The following is a 20360-nucleotide window of genomic DNA, read 5'->3' as shown; positions in this document are numbered from 1 at the left end:
CTGGATGCTATTTATGAATGAAACTTAAAATTTATCTTGCTCGCGTATTTTCTTCAAGATAAGCACATATATCTGTATGTTTCTTTATATTCACGTGATTATAATCTTCCTGCAAAAGAATTTTGCAAGAAAACGAGTCTGTTGACGCGCCATAACCTACCCAATCTAGTGTTCACGCAAACTCAACGATGATAGCGTGACAATCGCTGGATGCCTATCTACAAAGCCCATTTAATTCCTCAGAATGAGCCTACAGCCTGAACAGATATCTAGAAGCACAGTTCCTCACAGATTTCAAGTTGCCTCACTTTCATAATGACGTTTTCGCTCGTAGAGACGCACCATTTGCGTATACATAATCATGTACCATGTCTGAACGTCTATCATACACTTTCAGAATGTATCTTCGCGTACATGAGAACACGGATCCTGATAAGATGCATGTAATGCTAACACGATCTGTCGCAGGTAACACCATGATGAGCACATATAGAGGCTGTGCTGTTACTACTTTATCCGGTCGAGTTGAACGGAACGGATTCACAATCGAGAAATTTTCTGTTCGGTGCGATGTTGCGAAACCTGTTTCGTGACATACAATTCGAAATGTCGCCAGCGTCAGCCGGAAGGAGCAATCGCATAACATCCGATGTCGTTGGGGTGAGGCGAAGGCAGTGACAATTTGCTCCTTTCCTGATACTTACGTATAGTTATACCTGCTATGATGTTTTCCGAATAAATGAAAATAAATCGTACGAACCACAGAATATATTCAGTCTATATTTTGTATGAAGTTATAAAAGTTGGCCGATAAACAATGGCTTGTACATATATTTGTACGAAGCTCCTTCGCTTGAGAAGTAAATATCTTCTTGATGTTGGACTATTTCCTCTCAGCTGCCACGGGAGTCCGTTTAACAGGATTTCCTTTGTCGTAATTGGATCATATATAACAAAAATAAGACAATAATAACCCCATCGTGGGTTGATAATGGCACCGAAGTGCTCCTTCAGAGGGCGCTTAGCAGATACGTGCCGAAATGAAAATAGTAAATAGGTAATGTAATAGCTCTTGTATTTAAGTTAAGCTAGCATGATGACTATCGCAGATCCGTCTTTCTTTCTCACACTTACCTCTGCAAGATCGTCTTTTAGATGATCTGAAAAACAAATTTAACAAAGACGATAACAACAAATACTTAATGAAAATGCTTAATTTTTGTCCTTGACATAGCTATTCTAGTATGATACATAAGCTAACAAGCTGAATTGCTAGTGGGATGGAATGAAGCTTGATCTATTTAGTTAATAAATTATTTTTTTTTAGAAAGATGGGCAGTTTTTGATGCCTTTGGCGCTTGAGTAATGTTTATAAAACCTTTTCAGTTGTTTTTCAGGACATGTACAGCAATACTCTAAATGGCAACAAGATACGGCCACTTCTGTATGCTGCGTGTCTTCCACAGTGTTGATCTTGGAACTCAGCCAACAACAATGGGTAAGGCATCCATACTGCAATAGATGCCATTTTTGAAAAAAGAAATGTATAGATCTGTTTGAGGTAAGTACTAAAGGCCGCATATTTATGAGTTCCTTTTTTTTGTTTTATTAAGTTCGCGACTCAACGGCACAGCTATAGAGTACTGCCTGCCACAGACCTACTGTGGCTTCAGATTCGAATTAATTTTTGCGTTAATCGCGAATGGATTTACTGCTGAACGCCTAATAAGCGACTGTCATGCGACTGTATAACCCTTCTTTTGTAGAGACCTGATTTTGTACGTAAAAAATAGACTCAATCATATATGGTACCTATGATAGCTAACTTGCTGAAAATACTTTACAGGCCACATGGGCGCGGTGCATTCATTATACTTTACGATGTGCTAGCAAAGGTGTTCCACTTTCCATGCACGCTGGATTGTTTATTTTGCCAGCAGTACAGCTTGTTCACATACACGGATATATTTTGTTAGGCCGATCTTCTACCTTAGTCTTAAAATATATTTTTCAATTTGTATTGATTTCTACGTTACAAATTTCGTAAGGTACACTTAGGACATGCAGCAGAGGTAGTACAGCCTCATTTTTATTTACTTTCGTCTTAAATAGATTTTTTTGCTCATTTATCATTTCCACTGTATAAGTGGACAGCAATTACAAATTGGAACTATATATTTTATCATAATAGTTTTTTTTCCCACGCTGTTAATTACCAATACCTGATTGTCTCATTTCTCGAAATAATAAGACGAAAAGAGAAAATCTGGCTCTTGATACTGGTGGCGCCCTCTCTAGGACATCGGCTAATCGTGTAATAATGGGCGCCACTATTTTAAATTTTAGTCTGCTTCTGTTTACAAGTAAGCTACACAAATATCGGTCGAATATCGTAAGGTATTAAACGTTTCTTGTATCGTGTTTCATATATCGAAGATTTTCTAGTCGATGACTTGCTCATAACGTGCTCGATATACAGATTTCCTACATTTTGTGCAATGGCCCGCTAAATGCAGGTTTTGGAATCTTACGTAACTAAGATTCTTCGGCGTGGTCAGCTGATTCACGAAAACTGTCTATGGGCACGATTTGATTCCTACGTCTGATAATTTTTATAATGGACTAAGCAGTACGGATAGGATATTTCGGCAATTATTTTTGCACTACACTAGCCGAAAAGAGATGTTCTATGAAGATTTCGTATTTTTGGTTGTGGACAGTTAAACGAGATCTTTGGATGATATCAATGATTTTTGGATTGATTCGCTCGTGCTCACATTTTAAATCTTTTGCTTGTGCCATGGATTAGTTGCCCAACACTCAACAACATACGTCATTTTTTATAGTTCTGTAGGCAATTGTATCGTTAATCACACAACCACGTCTGTGTAAGTTTTGCTTTTACGCGGAATACATAGTCTCTACTTTATATATCTAAAAAATATTAGACACAACGCAAATTACCTTCCTGTTGATGGACAAGTTGGGGGGAATTAACATAATGTAACACAACGGGAAACACATTTACTGGTAGTGAATTGAATCACGATCATTTACCTTATCGTATAGAATACTGTCAAATCAAAAATGTTATCAGCGTGCTGGATGCCAGGGGCAATACAAGCTGCATAGTGAATAGCAATATCTTCTATGCTACGAATCCGCTTGTCAAGAACATACATCTCAAGCCACTCGCTAACATCGTATGTAACATTTGCAGCTTTTTCATCACGTTTCTTAATTCTCGTCATTGCTGATCATCATACATCATAAGTAGTAATGTCAAGCGACAACTAATGACGCGCATTAGTTACCTGGGAAGCAATGCGCACTTGGAATTATTTCTAATTAAATTCATGGTATCCGTCTAAGCAGCCACTTACAGCATCTCTGACAAGCTGCAAAGTGACAAGTATCAACGTCGTTTTCTAAATACGGTATAGAACCACTTGCATCAAAATATTAAATAGACTTTTTTACTTTATTTCATTATGCATGTTCAGGATCTTTCTAGTTATTTTCCGGTGTGGGCTACGTCCAAAATTACTCCTTTTTACTAATTACTACTTCGTTCAACGGATCTATAATATCATTTATAGCGTAAAAACTTGTAAGTACAGAATTCATATATATATATATATATATATATATATATATATATAGGCAATTTAAAATAGAGAACTCTGTGTGATTATTCTGCGATCAGTCGATCGATGATACTGGAGCTCGCTGTCTTAATCGGACTTTAAAAACCATGATTTATTCAGCCGCCCAAAATTCAGATGGGACTGTTGCTGCTCAATGTTGTAAATGTTCCGTCGTGTCTGAGTAAAGCGAAAAGTTCTACTAGGTGATTTCTATCATCCCACATGACACAACGACGGCCTTATTTAGCATGAATAGTTTTTATGCGTAGGACAGAATCGGCCTCTTCTAATCATACGAATGTCATACCAGTTCAAAAATACTGCTACTTGCATATATCAAAAGCCGAGAGGATAAATCTGAAAGCAAGTCTTTTAGCAGCTGCGTAGCGATTTAGTATAATCTTTGTCCGCTAAAAGTGACGTATTATTCTTAACAAAATACACAATGACCTACCTCTAATAAGAAATCAATTAGTTGTTTAGGGCTAGTCGGTAATTCCTAGATATTAGTCTACTGGCCAGAAAAGAAGAAAATGAATGAGTGCCACTTGTTGCAGTTTATTCATTTTTTGAAACTCAATTAAGTGGCATTGAGGTGGCTTTTGTCAACAGAACGATGATAATGCAACGTGACACAGTACAATTAGATTAATTGGAGCTGGCATGTTAAACGTTGTTTTTTGGAGCCATGCTATAGTGTTGTTAAAACGAATTAATGCTTTCATTTATAAAAAAAGATGGCATGTGGCACAGGAAAAGACCATAATACAAGTGTCAGTTATTATCTAAATGTTTCGTTAAGAACTGCCTTTTACAGAACATATTATATTAGGCTGTTATTAGTGAATCCGGTGGACTTTGAACTTGAATAACTTTCGAACTACGCGTCGTTAACAGACGAAATTTACTAAAAGATATATAAAAAAAGAAACTTACTTAAAATGCAGAAACTGAGTACGAAATAAGTCCCCTGTTAATTCTCTTCAAGCCAGTTAGAAATGTGTATGGTGTATTCTACATGCAATTTGCAAAAGTTCGAGGCGTACTTCAATCTCGACCTCCAGCCTGACAAAGACTTGGCGAAAGAATGGCGTAGCCTTGGAGAATGATCGAGTTTGGTAATATCGGTTAGGTTTGGGCGTAAGATGATGGTAACTGACTGCTAATAACTTGCAATTGACATCAGAGAGACCTGCTACTATAAGATACTCGCCTAAAATAAAACAATAAATGCATCTCGCTATCTCAAGCTCCTCAAAAGGCTCATAAATTATTGGCATCGCAATGTAATTACTTAATGATAGCGACGTGAGACTTCCTCGAGGTGCTTCAATTGTGTCATTAACTGAGCTAAAAATTATACAATGTTGGCTTCAGTACACTTACTGTCGCGATGTGCTTCCGTGTCATTAAGGGGCTTTCCATAGTTCTAGGAGTGTAGCTGGTGGGCAAGCACATCCTGCTATCGATTTAGAGTAACTATAAGTAGAGAAATTACACATGAGAATACGGACGGTAGGCGTACGGCTGTTTGGAAGCTGTCAGAGCGTTGGGGCAAATGCATAAAGAGAGGCACCTTTAATGCGTATTAAAATGCCATCATTCTAGTCCGACTAGCTCAGAAAGTCCGCCGTATGCGCTTGTGAAAGCCTAATATTGGACACCGTGTTTGCCTGGTGGTAGTCCATCTCCGTCTTTCATGGCCTTGTATATAAGACCCTCGTGAACCTAGGTTTATAGCGAGACGATAAAAACAAACCTAAAGATGTTTGCCAACTTGAGTGGACTGGGAAAAAGTTTGCTGGAAATGAACATACTAGACGTTTTCTTTTTTTTTTTTACAGTGTCAAATTGTTATCGAATTAAGATACGCAATGTCTCTCATGAAATTTCATAAGACGGTAACTACAAGTTTTAAGGCTTACTGCAGTTTGTTAACAACCCCGCACTTTCTCGTGAGGGGGAGGATAACGGGTTAATGCGGAGGCTTAAGCTAGGGAGCACCAAATGATAACTTCCGGCTTACCATTCAGGAGTTTAACGATTCTTTTGCCTCGAAACGCCTCTGTTTATGGTAATAGTAGTATCTAGCTCCTGTGCAGTGTGTTTAGGTCTGTGTTTCGAGTTTTACGTCCGGTCCCGAATCATCGGGCTTTGGTTTGTGATGGCGGGTAGGACAGATGAACGTCCAGCAGGCAACCTCCAATTTTTTCCAATGGCACTACAGACGGCGCCAACAAAAGAGAAGAGACGCCATCGCTTCGGCTTAGCAGTGCTATTAACATCGCCGCTACCCATTGCGATGTCTGCCGGTGAGTGAGAAGAAAAGGGTAGATTGTTGGTCGATTGTCGCGTCTACCAATTCCTGGTTGACTTCTTTGCCGTTGGGGGCTGAGCGTAATATAGAAATTCGGTGCTGTCTCGACGCTGGTACCAATCGGATGGGTTGAAGAAGAAATCGGTCCGTCGATAGCTGTACTGGATGGAGCAGGGTTTTTTTTGCCGAGCGTGCATGAACTAGCCACTGCAAAGTTGTTTGCTAGCTGGCTGCTAGCTTAAGCAGTTGTATAGCTTTCGCGTGTATCGGTCGAGCTACGATCGTTAGTCGTGGAGTAAACGCATAGTGCCGTTATTGCCTACAGCATTGTACGCTGAACTTGAAAATCGAAACCGACAATCGACATTTGCGCAGTTATTGATATCTCTTTTTAACAACAAACGCAACGGCTAAACGTTGTTTTAGCACATACGCCGCGAGACCTCACTTGTTTAGCTGATCCTCATCCAAAGATCGAAGATTGTGTTATAGTTCGTGCTGGTGATTGTTGAATAGCAGTCGATTAAAACTTAAGTGTCGAACTGTTTTGATCGTTACATCCACATATATAACAACAAAGTGAGTGGCGTTGACTTTCTTCGTTCACGTAAGTTACAAATATTCACCTACTTCAACCTCCCTGTATGCGCGTACGTGAATGCGTGTAGGGTAAACAAATCGCTGAAAGTTTGATTGAATAGAAGGGCTGTTATTGTTCATGCTTCTTGTAGTTTCTAGTTCTCACTTATATTGTGGCAGACTGTAATTTTTCGCGCACCGAGCTGTATATAGCGATTCATTTTACCAGGGTACGATACCTATTAAAGCTATCCCTGCGTCAATGAGATTCGATGCCATTATTGCCAAAAAACCAGTGCTGTTTATCGAAATTTGGGCTTGCAGGAGAAAATGCGCTGAAGTGCAATGGCACAAGATATACACACTCTTCTTGCAATGTTCATATAACTTATTTACTTGCATACACCTGGAGCAAGGAGAGTCGTTGATCCGCAAAACATATTGATTATGTGATCCTGCAAATTTTAGCCGCAAAAATATGAATGAGACCACCGTTAAATTTTATTCCAGTCATTAGCGCTCTTTGGTGCCTTTAATAGAGATTCTGTCGCACTACTTTGTCGGCCCCCTCAACCTATTCGTAGGGTAATAAATGTATAACGGCCTTTCCGTCCACGGCTTAAATGGATCAACCCCTCGAAGTGTTAATCACTTGCATTCCGCCATCGCAACGGCGGATATTATTTTCGTAGAACGTTGTTCCTGATTAAATTTAATTCTTGTTGGAGTTTCATAAAACTTCAACGTTTAACCATGAAAACATCCCAGCTTCGCTATATCATTATTCATCTAACGATTATTGAATAGTCTCCCATCAATTGTTTTACTCACACTTCCTCTTGCCCTATGAACACTTACTTTAGCTTGGGCATAGACCATATTTCTGTCAGTTTCGGCCCATCCTTTCTTCCTCTACAGAACTTCTCTCCTAATGGTTTTTCGCAAAAAAGCCATTTCCCTCGTCTAGTATGTTAAGAGAAGTTATAATTAATTCTGCAGATCGAATTGTTCATAAACATTTACAATAACGTAGCACGTTTAAAAAACGTGCAGATTTTCGTGTAACGTTTATTGGTGATTGAGCACAGAGATACGACCCTTATTCTCGTTTCGTTAAGGTATCCTTCTAAAAAGTGGGTTCTACCTAACTGTCGACATCTTCTGCGAGTGCCACCTTAGACAGAGAATCACTGTATTTATCAACGAGCGGAAAAAATCACAACAACTAAATAGTCCGTTTTCATTCATTCATTCGTTAGTTCATCCACTTATTAGAGCCAATAACTGATCGTTAATGTACTAGTGGCTCTCCGCTTTACTCTCGTTACGTTCTCTTCGGAATGGCAAAGTCACAACGTTAAGAATCCTGGACAGAGCAGCAGTACGACCATGGTAAACATTTTGCGCAGGTTCTACTTGGTGTTTATTTATTTGTGAGCATTACGATAGTACGAAATGTCTTGCATACGCTTCTAGTTAACTGAAATCACTGTGCACGATTCAGAGTAAGCGTACGCTCGTACAGCACGCCGAAACCCATATAAAAGTACATAGTTTGTATTTCTACGAATTATGTGTACGGTTGTACCCGTGCTTTTAAATGCCGTGCACTATAGCGTTGATGTTTACATATTGGGAACCATTGCAAAACCAAACGACTTGAACAGGATACCGCCATGGATTGCTACAGGTTATCTGGTGCAGCTGGTTTTCCATTAATTGAGATCAGGCACAGAATTAACGATTTCCCTAGCATGGTTTTCGAGCCCGCAGAATGTTTCATTCGCATAACGTATATACGAAAACAGCTGTTGTTGTTTATGATGTATACCAACTATATAAAAATTACCTAGATTAGCACGGCCTAAATTGGCGATATATATATATGTTTAGAAGACATTCAGAGGACCGTAGAATGTGTACCTCTTTTGTAAGGACCCCACTTTATACTTGGCTTAATTTAGCCCCTGGTGAATAGCCTAAAAAGTAACCCATAATAACCAACTACAATGGCCATATGTGTTGTGCCGGATTTTAAGAACTGTTCGTGTTTTAATTAACAGACATTGTATTACATTGATTTGTTCCTCTAGTCTAAAACTAGCACAACTATTTGTACGCTTTGTCACAATTGACTCTGTGCTATTAAAAATGTATACCTCATGTGATACGTCACGTTCATGTAATGTTGCCTAATTAGTAAATTGTACATTTTCAATGTGATTTCAATATGCGTTCAACCGTGATAAGCATGAGCTGAAAGATTCTTCATGTACGAATATTTAAATATTACGTGAAAAAAAAGGGTGACCTTGACTAAAAACGCTTTAATTAAATTTCTGAGAAAATGTTTTGTAATTTTAATTTTAATTTAAGAAAATGTTTTGAAATTTTTTTTATTTAAAGATAAAATATTTTATCTAAAGATAAATATTTATTTATGGATAAAATATTTAGGATACCGCGTTCGAAAAAGTCAACAAACAAAAACTAGTAAGTTTTCATTCAAAGATGTTAGTGATTTTTCTCAAAGAACGTCAGTAAGGTTACTGGGCTACACAATACTGACTTTAGTGCAGCCAACTCAGTTTAGTCAACGCTATACCCAAGCAGACAGGTTCCTAGAACAACTAGTTAACACCCTTATCTCACCGTGACTATATTTTCCGCATTTAAGTCAAGTAGGGTCGCTCTTGAAGAAATTGAGGCTCATTGAAAGAAAGGCTTTTACGACAGATAAGCGTGACAGGTCGATCTACAAAGATACCTTCCATTAGCTAGACAAATTCTAGAGCTGTTCTGTTTTATTGTGGTAGCATTGTCTTGTACTATGACGATAACAAAAACAATCTGAGGGTGTAAACTGTTCTATTGCAGTCGACCAAGATCTATTATTCAAGAAAAAGCACTATTTATTGCGATAATTTAAGCTGTCTAATCACATGCTAGTCCTCCTCAGCATTGGGAAATAAACGTCTGTTGAAAAATCCGTACACTTTTGCAAAAGTGAAATACGTATTTTTTTACACAAGGCTGTTTTATGGCAACAGCAACGGATAAGATACACCTAATACTGACACATATATCATAACAACTCGGTTTCGGTAACAAAACGTCTTTGTCTGCAATTAAAACTGAATCAATTGAAAATATATCTGCATATTGTTTCTCTTCATCGCTGAACAACACTACGAGAAGGCACCTTAATTTATGTTGCCGAAAGTAGCTTGCAGATAACGAAATACTTGAGAAGTAGTTTTTGCCCCTCACTGTTTTCATCGTCAATTTAAGTAATCAATTTTTACCCTCTCTAGTGCTGTGTAAAACGATTTACATGGCTATCAGGGACTCACATTCGACAGACGGCGTAGGACATGGATGTTAATCATTGTAGATGTTGGTTGACAAATTCATTCGTTTAAACTGTATTTGCAGACATTACCTCCACCAACCTACAGCATCTAATCGGCCACGATTCGGGACTGTCTTTGTATCATAGTTCCTCGTTTTTCTTGGTCCTAAACACTCATCTAGCTGAATTTCACGAATACCAGGATATCTACCTCGCTAAGGCTATCAGCAAGGTTCCAAGTCCATTTGACAGGTCAGTTAAATTGATGTGAACTTTGCTCGTAGTCATACTTTAGAAACGAATATCAGCTATTTAGTAGGCTAGCCAGCCTGTGTGTCTCTTTCAAGACCCGCCAAAAGATCGAACATCAGTCTACTGTCTATGCTGAAAATGAGCAGATTCAAGTGCCAAAAATGTCGAAAAGAGCTGTTCGACGCTGCTTTTGTACTGACCAGTCACTCTGAACCGTGGACAGTAAGTAAGGCTTCGCCCTGCTCTGCAGGCCATACAGTGTGGTACCTTAAAGATGAAGTCGTTGAAACGTGGCTTCAAACCCAGCTGGATAGCAACGAATGGATTAAAGGAAAGATCAACTGCCCGAAGTGTAACCTACGCCTTGGATCATTCGATTTCGTTAGCGGCAAACGGTGCGGGTGTGGGAAACATATGCTCCCACCGATACACATCGTAAAGTCGAGAGTCGATCATGAAAATTCCGAGATTCTAAGGCAGGCACTGAACCAGTTCGTACAGATACCTTTAAATGATTTTAATGGCAACGGTAAGAACGAAGCCATCGATCCAAAAACGTTAACGACTATTTCCAAGTTGGAAGTTCCCACAGCAGCGACAGCTGTCTGTGCGTTGAATGAGATCTATACAGAGTAACGTGTATATACCAATAAATCAATAAGGACACGAGCTTATGGTCGTTTAACTTTAACGTGAATATATACAAAACGAATGTGTACGTGCTGTTAAGACAGAATTGGTTTTGGCAAGAATTGACAGTAAAATAGGGTCAAAGCTGAAATGTTATTGCAGAAAATCAACAATTGTGATATTCTGTTACAGACAACAATATTCCTTAATTTGGTAAACCTTCGGTTTCGTCCCGATATTCGTCAACGTGTACACTATGCCCTCAAATAGACGATACCTGCATAAAAATGTATAGAAATAATTCATTTTTGTTCCACTTTAGCTGCAGAGCAGCCAAGTCGATGCCAGCGAGCCCGTGTAATATGTGAGTGGTGGTATATTTATATGTATTGTAAATAAAGATCGACTGAAATGCTCTTACGGTAAATATTCTGTTATTCTTATAAGATTACTGATAGATTGTAAAAAAAGGGTGTTAACTGAAGATCGAAGAAGACTGGTTTCGTATTAAATTGATTTTTATTATTATCTCTCGGAAATGATAAAGCTAAGGCGCGAAGTGTCGACACTAAGCATTAATTATTCGTAACTAAAGTAAGCGAGACTTTTGCGTTCGCCGAATGAAATATAAGCGTTAAATTTTTGATTTTCATGTCGGCCTCACTTGATTAGCTAGAAACTTGTGGGAATTGTTTGGCCGTCAGCGTGACACAAGGATTAACCCAATTCGCAAGTAATGAAGAGACTATTGACAAAAAGCCGAAGATCTTCCTCTAAAATAGACTTTTCCTTTTTGACGAATGGAAATGATGGCAATTCTATGCATTTTTTCTTCATATTGTTATAACATGATCCGATGGTGACAATTCAGAGCGAAATTCATTAGCGAAATATGTTGATAAACAAACAGAAGTTTAGATGCATGAATGGGAGCTATTCTTAATAATTATTAAATCTAATATATCCTCTTTTTTGTAGGAAAATTATTTCTCATTTGTATAACATAAACTTCCTGTGACTTGGAAATCGATAAAAATCTACATGGAGAATATATACGCATAACACTATCTTCGCTTACTAGTGAGCTGACACTTCCCTTTAGTAGTAAATTTTAGAACGAAATTTATGCATGCATATTGTTTGTCATACAGTAGAAATCCGGTTTTCGTATTTTCAGTGTTATCCAAAAAAAAACTTGTCAGTTTTTCAAACTTGAATTTTCGGTTAGAGTTCTTGTAAAGTTCGTCACAAATATTCCTGAAAATTCTGCACTAATTTGACTCTAAAAAAACATTCTTCTTGCCAGTCAACGAAACGGCCGATCGATATTTTCACAGCTATTTCATTTGATCTTGAAAAAGTACGCTAGCCTGTTTTATCACCCACTTCATTATATGTAGAACTTGACTGATTTGTCAGATTGGTTATATTAATATGTCAGCATATATTTATTAAGTCAATGTGTACTGTTAACATAATCTTGTTATAATGAGTCTCAGATTTCGATTGGAATAGCTAGTTGAAGCCATGAACTCATTGATTAACATAACAGTCGTATCCACCTCATTGCCGCCTGTTCCCGCTTGCAATTCTCTAGATAAAACGATGTACTAATTCCTATCTGTTTGGCGGACTTCAAGGAGAAATAGAGTTTTATCTAGTTAGTGAATCTATGAAACCAGAAGGAGATTTTGTAATAGAGATCGATAGATGTCAAATATTATTAGAAATTTGTGTTTAAGGGGTAAAGTAGCTGCCTTTTGCCTCTTGCATCATATTCATGCAAAGTTACAGTAGTTATGAGCAATCGTTTCACTGAGTGGAGCCATTAATTTGTTGTATACGCCGAGCGTTAAGCCTTGTGTGATTATAAGACAATCTTGAGAGTTGTTCTAAAGTATATCTATTCCAATGCAGAGGTGCTCATTTAATAGAGAGAAGTTTCGATTTCTAAGGAATTCTTATGTCTTAACTGGTGGTGGTGGTAGCCTCCTCTAAGCATACAACAGTGAAACTATGTAAACCTTCTTCCGTGCCTAAACATCTGCATATAATGGACACGAAGTGAATTGTGGTTACCACATGGCTTTCTATGCCATGTGATAGACTTTGCAAAGGTCATTTGACCACGATAGTAGTGAATAATAACACTGTTCTTAAAAATAAGTATAGTTAATTCAGTACTAAAACAAGTCTTAACAAATACTCTTCTTACAACATTTTTTTTTCTTACAACAAACTTCTAACATAGAAATTTGTTTTTGTCCATAGAACATCTCAGTTATCTTCTACTAGTAGTGTTTACTGTAATGTTGTTTATATTTGCGTTAGCTAGAACTAGTAACTACGAAAGTGGGAAGATAACAGTAACCCAAAGTGGAGTGACTTCTCTTTACAGGTGAATTTCGACGCAATAGTGAAACGAAATGGCGTTCGACACAAATGCCATGACATTGACCCGTTTCGTGCTGACAGAACAACGCAAGCATAAGAGTGCCTCAGGGAACCTCACCCAGTTAATCACTTCACTGCAAACGGCCATCAAAGCAGTCGCGTCCGCCGTACGACGAGCCGGTTAGTACTGGTTGTATCAATATCCCGCATATAGTACGAGATGTTTCCTTGTTTTCTACGCGTGATTGCCATTCCTAATTGAGAACGTGTCGCATTGCACTGCTGATTGAAACATATTCGGAGCCATTGTTCGACCACTCACGAAATGTACTAAATTTTACTGATTACTTATCATATAATCTTCTTGAGCGTGTCGTACAGATTCACCCATAACAAGTGGCATAAATGGGTCACACGAAACCTCCTTTCGCGATCGCTACCCCTCGAGCCCTATAACCAACAATATTTACTCTCACCGTGGCGCCATTTCGGTGTTCAAATAGGTCTGCCCTTTCCCCAAAATGGCAACTTGCAGGACTGCCGTCAACAACTGCGGGGTGCTCACAACGTAAAGATCTGCATTCAGTTGTTGTGAACGCAGGCAGGGCAGATAAGCTTTTCAGCGTTTGCAAAAAAGATTGGAAAGTTTGATGAATCGAATACTGCTGTCGCCCTAAACTGTGGCTTCAGGTATCTATTGGTGTACCAATACGTGTGCGTGGTGGCATAAACAGCTATCGCTTCATAAGCAGGTGACGTCATCGGTGAACTTATTCGAATCGACTGGGATAGAAGACACCGCCTAGCGGCGACAACACTTGGTCGCAATGGATTTTGATAGTCCCGAAGCAGAGCAAGACTTTCCCGGCCTTTATACCGAAGACAAGATAGGCGGTGATGATGAAAGCAGGAAGATATTGTCGGTTAAAAAGAAGAAAGATAAAGATAAAGACAAGGGATACAAAGCGTTCGAGGAGGACGGCTCCGGGGGATCCACTGAAGACCTCAACAAGGGCTCGTCATCTCGAAGGTTTAAGTTCGGCAAATCTAGCTCGAAATCGAGCAGTAAACCTGTTAAGGTAAAGCTCTTCGGTGTCGAACTTAAGGATGTCGTACAAAGAAATCCCAGTGACGAGCCAAAACGACCACTTGTCCCACGATTTTTATTACGGGCGTTAAACTATCTCGAAAGAGAGTATAAGCCAGGCATGAACTTCTACAAGGGGACGTCTCATTATAAGTCTAAAATTCACGTTGTGCGACATGGTCTAAATTATGGGGAGGAGCTACCGCTTCAAGACCCTCAAATTGTGGCTGGACTCGTTAAACTATTCGTACGCGAACTTCCTTGTCACATTTTGGGGGCGGTCATCGAGTCCAAGTTGGAGGAGGCGCGGCCTTCAGAGAAGAAAGCACAGAAAATTCAAAATCTGTACAAAAATGAAGTTTCTGGAGTAAACCGAGCAGTCTTCGAGCGTTTAGTCCTTCACATGGACATAATTGGAATCGATCTAACGCCGTTGCTTCGGGTTTCCCAAAGGGCACTAGCGCTTCTAAAGCCAGTAATGTCTCCGCTGAGCGTTGAGGACGAACTGAAGGTCGAAGAGGCACGCTTAGCACGTATGCACGCACAGGTGGCTACGAAAGAAAATGGAAGCAAAGATAAAACTGGTTCAAAGGATACTAGCAAGCATAAAGATAATGAAGAAAAACTTTGGGAAGCGCAGCGTAACGTCACCCAGTTGAAACGAAAGCTTAAGCAGATGAATTCTGTAAGCCACACCGATGACAAGGAAGTCGAACTCAACCTTAAAGAACGTATAGAAGATCCAGTAGTCATAAAGGATGACCACAAAAAAGAAACATTTTTAAAGAAGGATCAAGAACCTATATCGGCGATAGTTGAGGAGCCCCGCACCAAATCGCCTGCAAAGAAGGAGCAATACAAAGAGGCTTATACAGCTCATCATAACTCCGCATCACGAATTAAATCAGAGGAACTTGACAGTAACCGGCAAGTTGAAGAGAAAAAAGTAGAAGTTCCTAATGATAGTGAGCAAAATACAGTCGAAGACTCCATGGCCCCAGTGGCCAAATCCGAGACCGAAGAGGTCAAGGCAATGGCAGAAGCTCTAGACCCTGGAACACACGCTTCTGCGGAGAAGATCTCACCAGTGTCAGAACCTAAGCACGATCAGATTCTCCAGCCAGTTCCAGTTCCGCCGATTGAGGCAAAACCGCCATCACTACCATCGGCAACAGCGATTAATAAGCCTCTACGGATCTCATCCCCAGTAGATAACCCCACCCATATAGTGCAAGATATACAGAACGTTTTTGCAGATACGACTTCATTCGACCAAGTTGTTGAGTCGTTTCAGACTAACACAATAGGAAGTGATTCCATTGTGGCATCAACCTCACCTTTTGGCCCGAGCAGCGAGCCTATATTAAACGCTACAGGTCCGCCTTTACCTGAGGCACAGCTAGTCAAGCCCGAGGCGCTAACTGGAAAACCCCTCGAAGACGCCGAGCTGCGTCGTATACAGCAGGAATGGCGGTTTGTACTCGCCGAACAAGTCGAGCTACTGCGAATGAATCACGATCTGAAGCGTCGAATTCGTGACGAGTACAAACAGATAAAAATGATCCAGATGGTCCGGAATCATAAATCGCGTCTTTCCCAGATCAAGCCAATGTACCATGATCCGCTAGAAAAGATTCCAACGGACAAGCTCTGTGAGGTGCTGCAACGGCTTATTGAATCAAATACGAACCTCACGAACGCAACGAAGGCAGTCGCCGCTCAAGTTTTTGATGAAAAGCTGGCTGTTGCTAGGGCGCGAGCACTGGAAAGATGTATCAGCCTTAACTAAAAGAAAAACATGCCTTTCGGACGGTATCATAGTGGATGCTAAACGGCGTGGTAAAAGGACCTAATTTTTACAGCGATACACATGGTCGCAAAAGTAGCAATGCAACCTTGTTACGTGCGTGCCTTGTGTTTGATCAGCTTTAATAATAATTTTTAAATTGGACGAAACATATTCTGTAAAGAAAATGGCTATAGCAATATGTGGCTGCATATCAATCTAGAACAGAGCACATGATATCTTAACTCTGGTTCCTAAAGCCTCCTTTAAATATCTTGTGACCGACCTTTCATCATAGACACAAATACAGGTTTAAATAACCCTCCGCATGTTACATAGTTTTGTTTATGATTGTGATTTAAAAACACTTCGGTTTTCGCGACGAATGGTTCGAGTGAATAATACCAATCAAATAGGGAAATTAATATTTCCCTATAAATATGAGATTTCTGGATGTTCGCAGTGAATTTATACGACATTCCGTCATGATGATACTACCACATTATGACTATACGCTTTGATGATGTTATCACATTATGATAATACGCTTTATCAATTTAGTCCGCCATCACTGGAATTATATAATAGTTAAAGCGCATATTCATTGATATCTAATGCATGATAATACTGCTAATTTTTTTTATCATCGTTATACTGTTGTTGTTGTTTTTCGTATTACTATTACGTGCAATGTATAACAAGTACCATAGGATTCCCCATAGTGGAATAGCACAACTTTATTGCTTTACTTAACAGGCCAAGAACGAAGCCGATGGCAAGTTCTCGATAAAAAATATTAAATGGGTGAATATGTCAACGTGTGTCCGAGAAATTATTACTCGTCAAGGAATTAATTTTGTGGTGGGAATAGAATATTCGGATCGTAGCTGCTGCTATTAGCGTTCATTATAAGCATCACCTCGCATTGAAACAAAAACCATTATAAAAATCAACAATCAAATTGTAACGACTAGTAAATGGCGCAAAAAATGTAAATATACGTATATATATTGCTATCTCGCGCACACACTTGTGTATTTGGATTCTGCAATTCGCTTCAAGTCGAAAAAGAGTCTGTAGACCTTAGAGATAAAAAAAAAGTTCCAAGTTGTATTTGGTAAGGCCCATGAAATTGCTAACAAGTTGAAATAAATCGAACTTCACGTCTTTCTATGTAATATTTTACAAATACATGAGAAACTGAGCAGAAAGTATAATGGGTTAATAAAAAAAAATAAGCATATTTTAAAAGCATTTCTAATAAAAAAAATAAGCATATTTTAAAAGCATTTCTTGAGTACTCTTTGTATAATAAAAGTAATCGGAGTACTCTTTGTATAATAAAAGTAATCGGAGTGCTCTTTGTATAATAAAAGTAATCATAATCTGAAAGTCGACTAAAAAACTCATCATTGGCATTGCTCTTCGATATTGGTACGTGAATGAAATCGAAAGCACACAAATTCGATTTGCACGCTGACTTGTTTTGCGTTTTTTGACGTGGAACACTGCACGCTGCATTTAAGCCATCCGTTTGAGCCTTTACTCTTTGAAGATCATCCATATCAGTATAAGCATCTAACTTTTAAGATTATACTAGTATTATTGTTTTGGAGAAATGACCTTAGCGAGGGTGGAAGCAAAAAAATTGGTTGTTTCTGACGTTTTTCGCCAGTCGCAGACTGATAGCATCTTGTTAACAAGCCGTTAGAATTGTGATATATATATTACTGCACCTAATAGATAATATATGTAGTACCATAGTGAAGCTTCTTATCTAAAGTACTTCTGTATCCTGTCAGGTATCGCCAACCTCTATGGTATAGCCGGTAACATCAATGTTCAGGGTGAGGAACAGAAAAAACTGGACGTTTTGGCCAACGATCTGTTTGTTAACATGCTCAAGAGTTCCTTCACAACTTCCTTGTTAGTTTCGGAAGAGGATGACAAGCCTATTGAAGTTGAAATCGAAAAACAGGTAAACATTGGTATTCTCTTAGCTTATTGGTAGTGATTGAACGTCCTTATGGAAACCAGCCAAAGTGTTTTTACTAGACACATATCTTTGTCTTTTTTTTTCAAAAAAGATGCTGTTCTGTTTGTTCTACTTAGTCTAAAGTGGACTTCTCGTACCCACCTTTTTCATAGGCTCGAAGTTGCCGAGTCAGTAACCTGAGTGCAACTCAAACTGTCTTTGAACGACATAAGGTTTTTTCAAACAAAAAGATGTTGTTTATATACATTTCAGGGCAAGTACGTGGTGTGTTTCGACCCTTTAGACGGCTCATCGAACATTGACTGCCTCGTCTCAATCGGATCCATTTTCGCTATTTACAAGAAGGTTTTTATGACGTTATTATCTATAAAAAACACACTATTAGAAAGGCAGGTTATGGCTAGCCAAATCGAGGGTTCAAGTGATCGCCAGCGAATTTTTGGAATTTTGTTTGAATAATTTTTTATATTTCTATTATGCAAGTTAAAATTTTGATCTTGTAACTATTGAATAGTAGTTAAAAAAAAAAACGAAATTACATGAATAAATTTCGGTTTTTTTTTTACTTAAACAGCAAAACAATACGGAACAAGACGCTCTGCAACCGGGTCGTCAGCTGGTGTGCGCTGGCTACGCGCTATACGGATCAGCCACTATGGTGGTTCTTGGCCTTAAAGGAAGTGGTGTCAATGGCTTTATGTTGGATCCATCCATTGGAGAATTCATCCTTACGGACCCTGGCATGAAGGTTCCACCACGTGGAAACATTTATTCAATTAACGAAGGCAAGTGGTGAACATACATTGTGTGCAATAATACCGGAGACTAGAACGTAAGTGATCAAAATTAAAGAGCAACGATAATGATCGTAATAAGACTTATAATTTCTGTTAAGCACTTCATGATAAGCTGCTATAACTGCTTCAACTAAATTCTCAACCTTTTCAATTTAGAGTACACAACAAACGGAACACTTGGCCTCTAAAAATAGGTATTTTTCTAACATAGTGTACTGACAAATTGTAAATACAGGAAGTCATTCAAACTGTAACAACACAGCGTATTTAATATTAATGATATTGTAATTGCCGCTTTTTTATATCGATGTTTGACATCATAGGTTATGCTAGCAAATGGGATGCGGCAGTGCGAGAGTACGTTGAAGAGAAAAAAAACCCAAAACAAGGTAAAGAATATGGAGCTCGATACATTGGATCGATGGTGGCTGATGTGCATCGAACGCTCAAATACGGAGGTAACTTTAGGGAAATCAACCTATAGATACAATAAATTAATATAGAATTTTATGGGACGTGTGCTCAAGAGCATACTGACTACTGGCATCATGTATCCCTCACTTTTTTTTACATTCATAGTACAGGCATATCTCCCTACGGATAGAAACTTTTCCGATTGAACTTCAGCCAGTTTTTTCAGTAATAATCGCCGCGCTGGTGTCATTTATAAAATGTATCTAAATTTATAAAATTTAATTTATAAAACTCTTGTCAAAAGTACATTTGATTTTGGTTTTTTCTACGAATGCTTTTTTCGTTTTTTTTTTTGCGGTTTTTTTGCGGTTATCTCAACGTCATTTTAGGTATCTTCATGTACCCAGCGATGGCGGATGCCCCCAATGGCAAACTGCGCTTGCTCTATGAATGTAACCCAATGGCATTCATTATGGAGCTTGCAGAAGGCAAGGTAACCTATGCTTAGGAAAAATTTCCCGTCGCCTTTTTTCTGTAGTAGAAATTCATTTTAGTTAACAATTTTCAAAGACTAGTAAAGCGACACGATGCACCTACCTGTTTGCCTTTGTCTACTCACTGAGGTTTGTTGTTGTAAAATCGACTTCAAACTTTATACTTTATGAACATTCACCGCATATCCGAAGCGCGCAATCTGGCCCGTGGCCATCGCAAAATATCAACTTCCCTTCAAAATACGATATTTCAAGTGCCCATCATATTCTTACGTAAATATATTTGTTTCATTCTTCAAATTTCAGGCTTCCAATGGAAAAATTCCAATCTTGGATGTTGTGCCGACCAGCTTGCATTGTCGCCAGCCGATCTTCCTTGGGTCGCCTGAGGACGTCGATGAGCTGCTCGAAAAATACAAGAAATTGGATAACAACAATTAAATGCTTTATTAAAACAAACCTACCGTGGTTATAACAAATATAGTCTAAAAGAATGTGGAAGCACAATATAAGACGTACACAATGAAGAATAGATTAATGCAACGCTTTCTTACATTTGTTTATTTCACCAATAAAACACGTATACGCACCAAACAAATGATGCTTTTTTTTAAA

At 38.7% G+C, this 20360-nt stretch overlaps 3 protein-coding genes across 30 annotated transcripts in view; 2 read left to right on the top strand and 1 right to left on the bottom strand.

Annotated features, from left to right (window-relative positions):
* Positions 1–10013, bottom strand: part of LOC147754502 (uncharacterized) — a 25251-nt gene extending 15238 nt beyond the window's left edge. For 3 of the 20 annotated variants that reach the window (XR_015316977.1, XR_015316975.1, XR_015316979.1), the window contains exons 1-2: positions 4584–5966; positions 1135–1160 (exon numbers count right to left, since the gene is read on the bottom strand). Coding sequence is in view for 2 of the 20 variants with exons in the window: in XM_086974768.1 (XP_086830894.1) it covers positions 1135–1160; positions 3058–3251 (220 nt within the window). In the remaining 18 variants the exon portion in view is untranslated. Of the gene's footprint in view, positions 1–160; positions 720–1134; positions 1161–1378; positions 1513–2964; positions 4545–4583; positions 5967–9896 lie in introns of those variants that run through there. The other 17 variants (XR_015316980.1, XR_015316976.1, XR_015316981.1 and 14 more) reach the window with 11 other exon arrangements.
* On the top strand, positions 2348–20360 carry fbp (fructose-1,6-bisphosphatase). 9 transcript variants are annotated; one of them, XM_022816436.2, is made up of 9 exons: positions 2348–2397; positions 9979–10147; positions 13176–13351; positions 17847–18022; positions 18293–18385; positions 18615–18825; positions 19161–19295; positions 19641–19744; positions 20052–20360. In XM_022816436.2, the coding sequence occupies exons 3-9, from the start codon at positions 13204–13206 to the stop codon at positions 20184–20186; spliced, it is 1002 nt and encodes a 333-aa protein (XP_022672171.1). In that variant the 5' UTR covers positions 2348–2397; positions 9979–10147; positions 13176–13203; the 3' UTR covers positions 20187–20360. The 9 variants fall into 9 exon arrangements, with proteins under 9 accessions (XP_022672171.1, XP_086830891.1, XP_086830892.1 ...); XM_022816437.2 differs by lacking the exon at positions 2348–2397 and adding an exon at positions 2470–2888; XM_022816432.2 differs by lacking the exon at positions 2348–2397 and adding an exon at positions 6036–6543.
* On the top strand, positions 13392–17333 carry LOC111254950 (uncharacterized). Its single transcript, XM_022816429.2, has one exon. It carries the CDS (start codon positions 13999–14001, stop codon positions 16045–16047), a length of 2049 nt encoding a protein of 682 aa, XP_022672164.1. The 5' UTR covers positions 13392–13998; the 3' UTR covers positions 16048–17333.

This window comes from Varroa destructor, unplaced genomic scaffold, assembly GCF_002443255.2.
Source record: "Varroa destructor unplaced genomic scaffold, Vdes_3.0 BEIS01000007.1, whole genome shotgun sequence".
Lineage (NCBI taxonomy): Eukaryota > Metazoa > Arthropoda > Arachnida > Mesostigmata > Varroidae > Varroa > Varroa destructor.
Note: the sequence above shows the minus strand (reverse complement) of the source record. Positions and strands in the feature narration are given on the sequence as shown.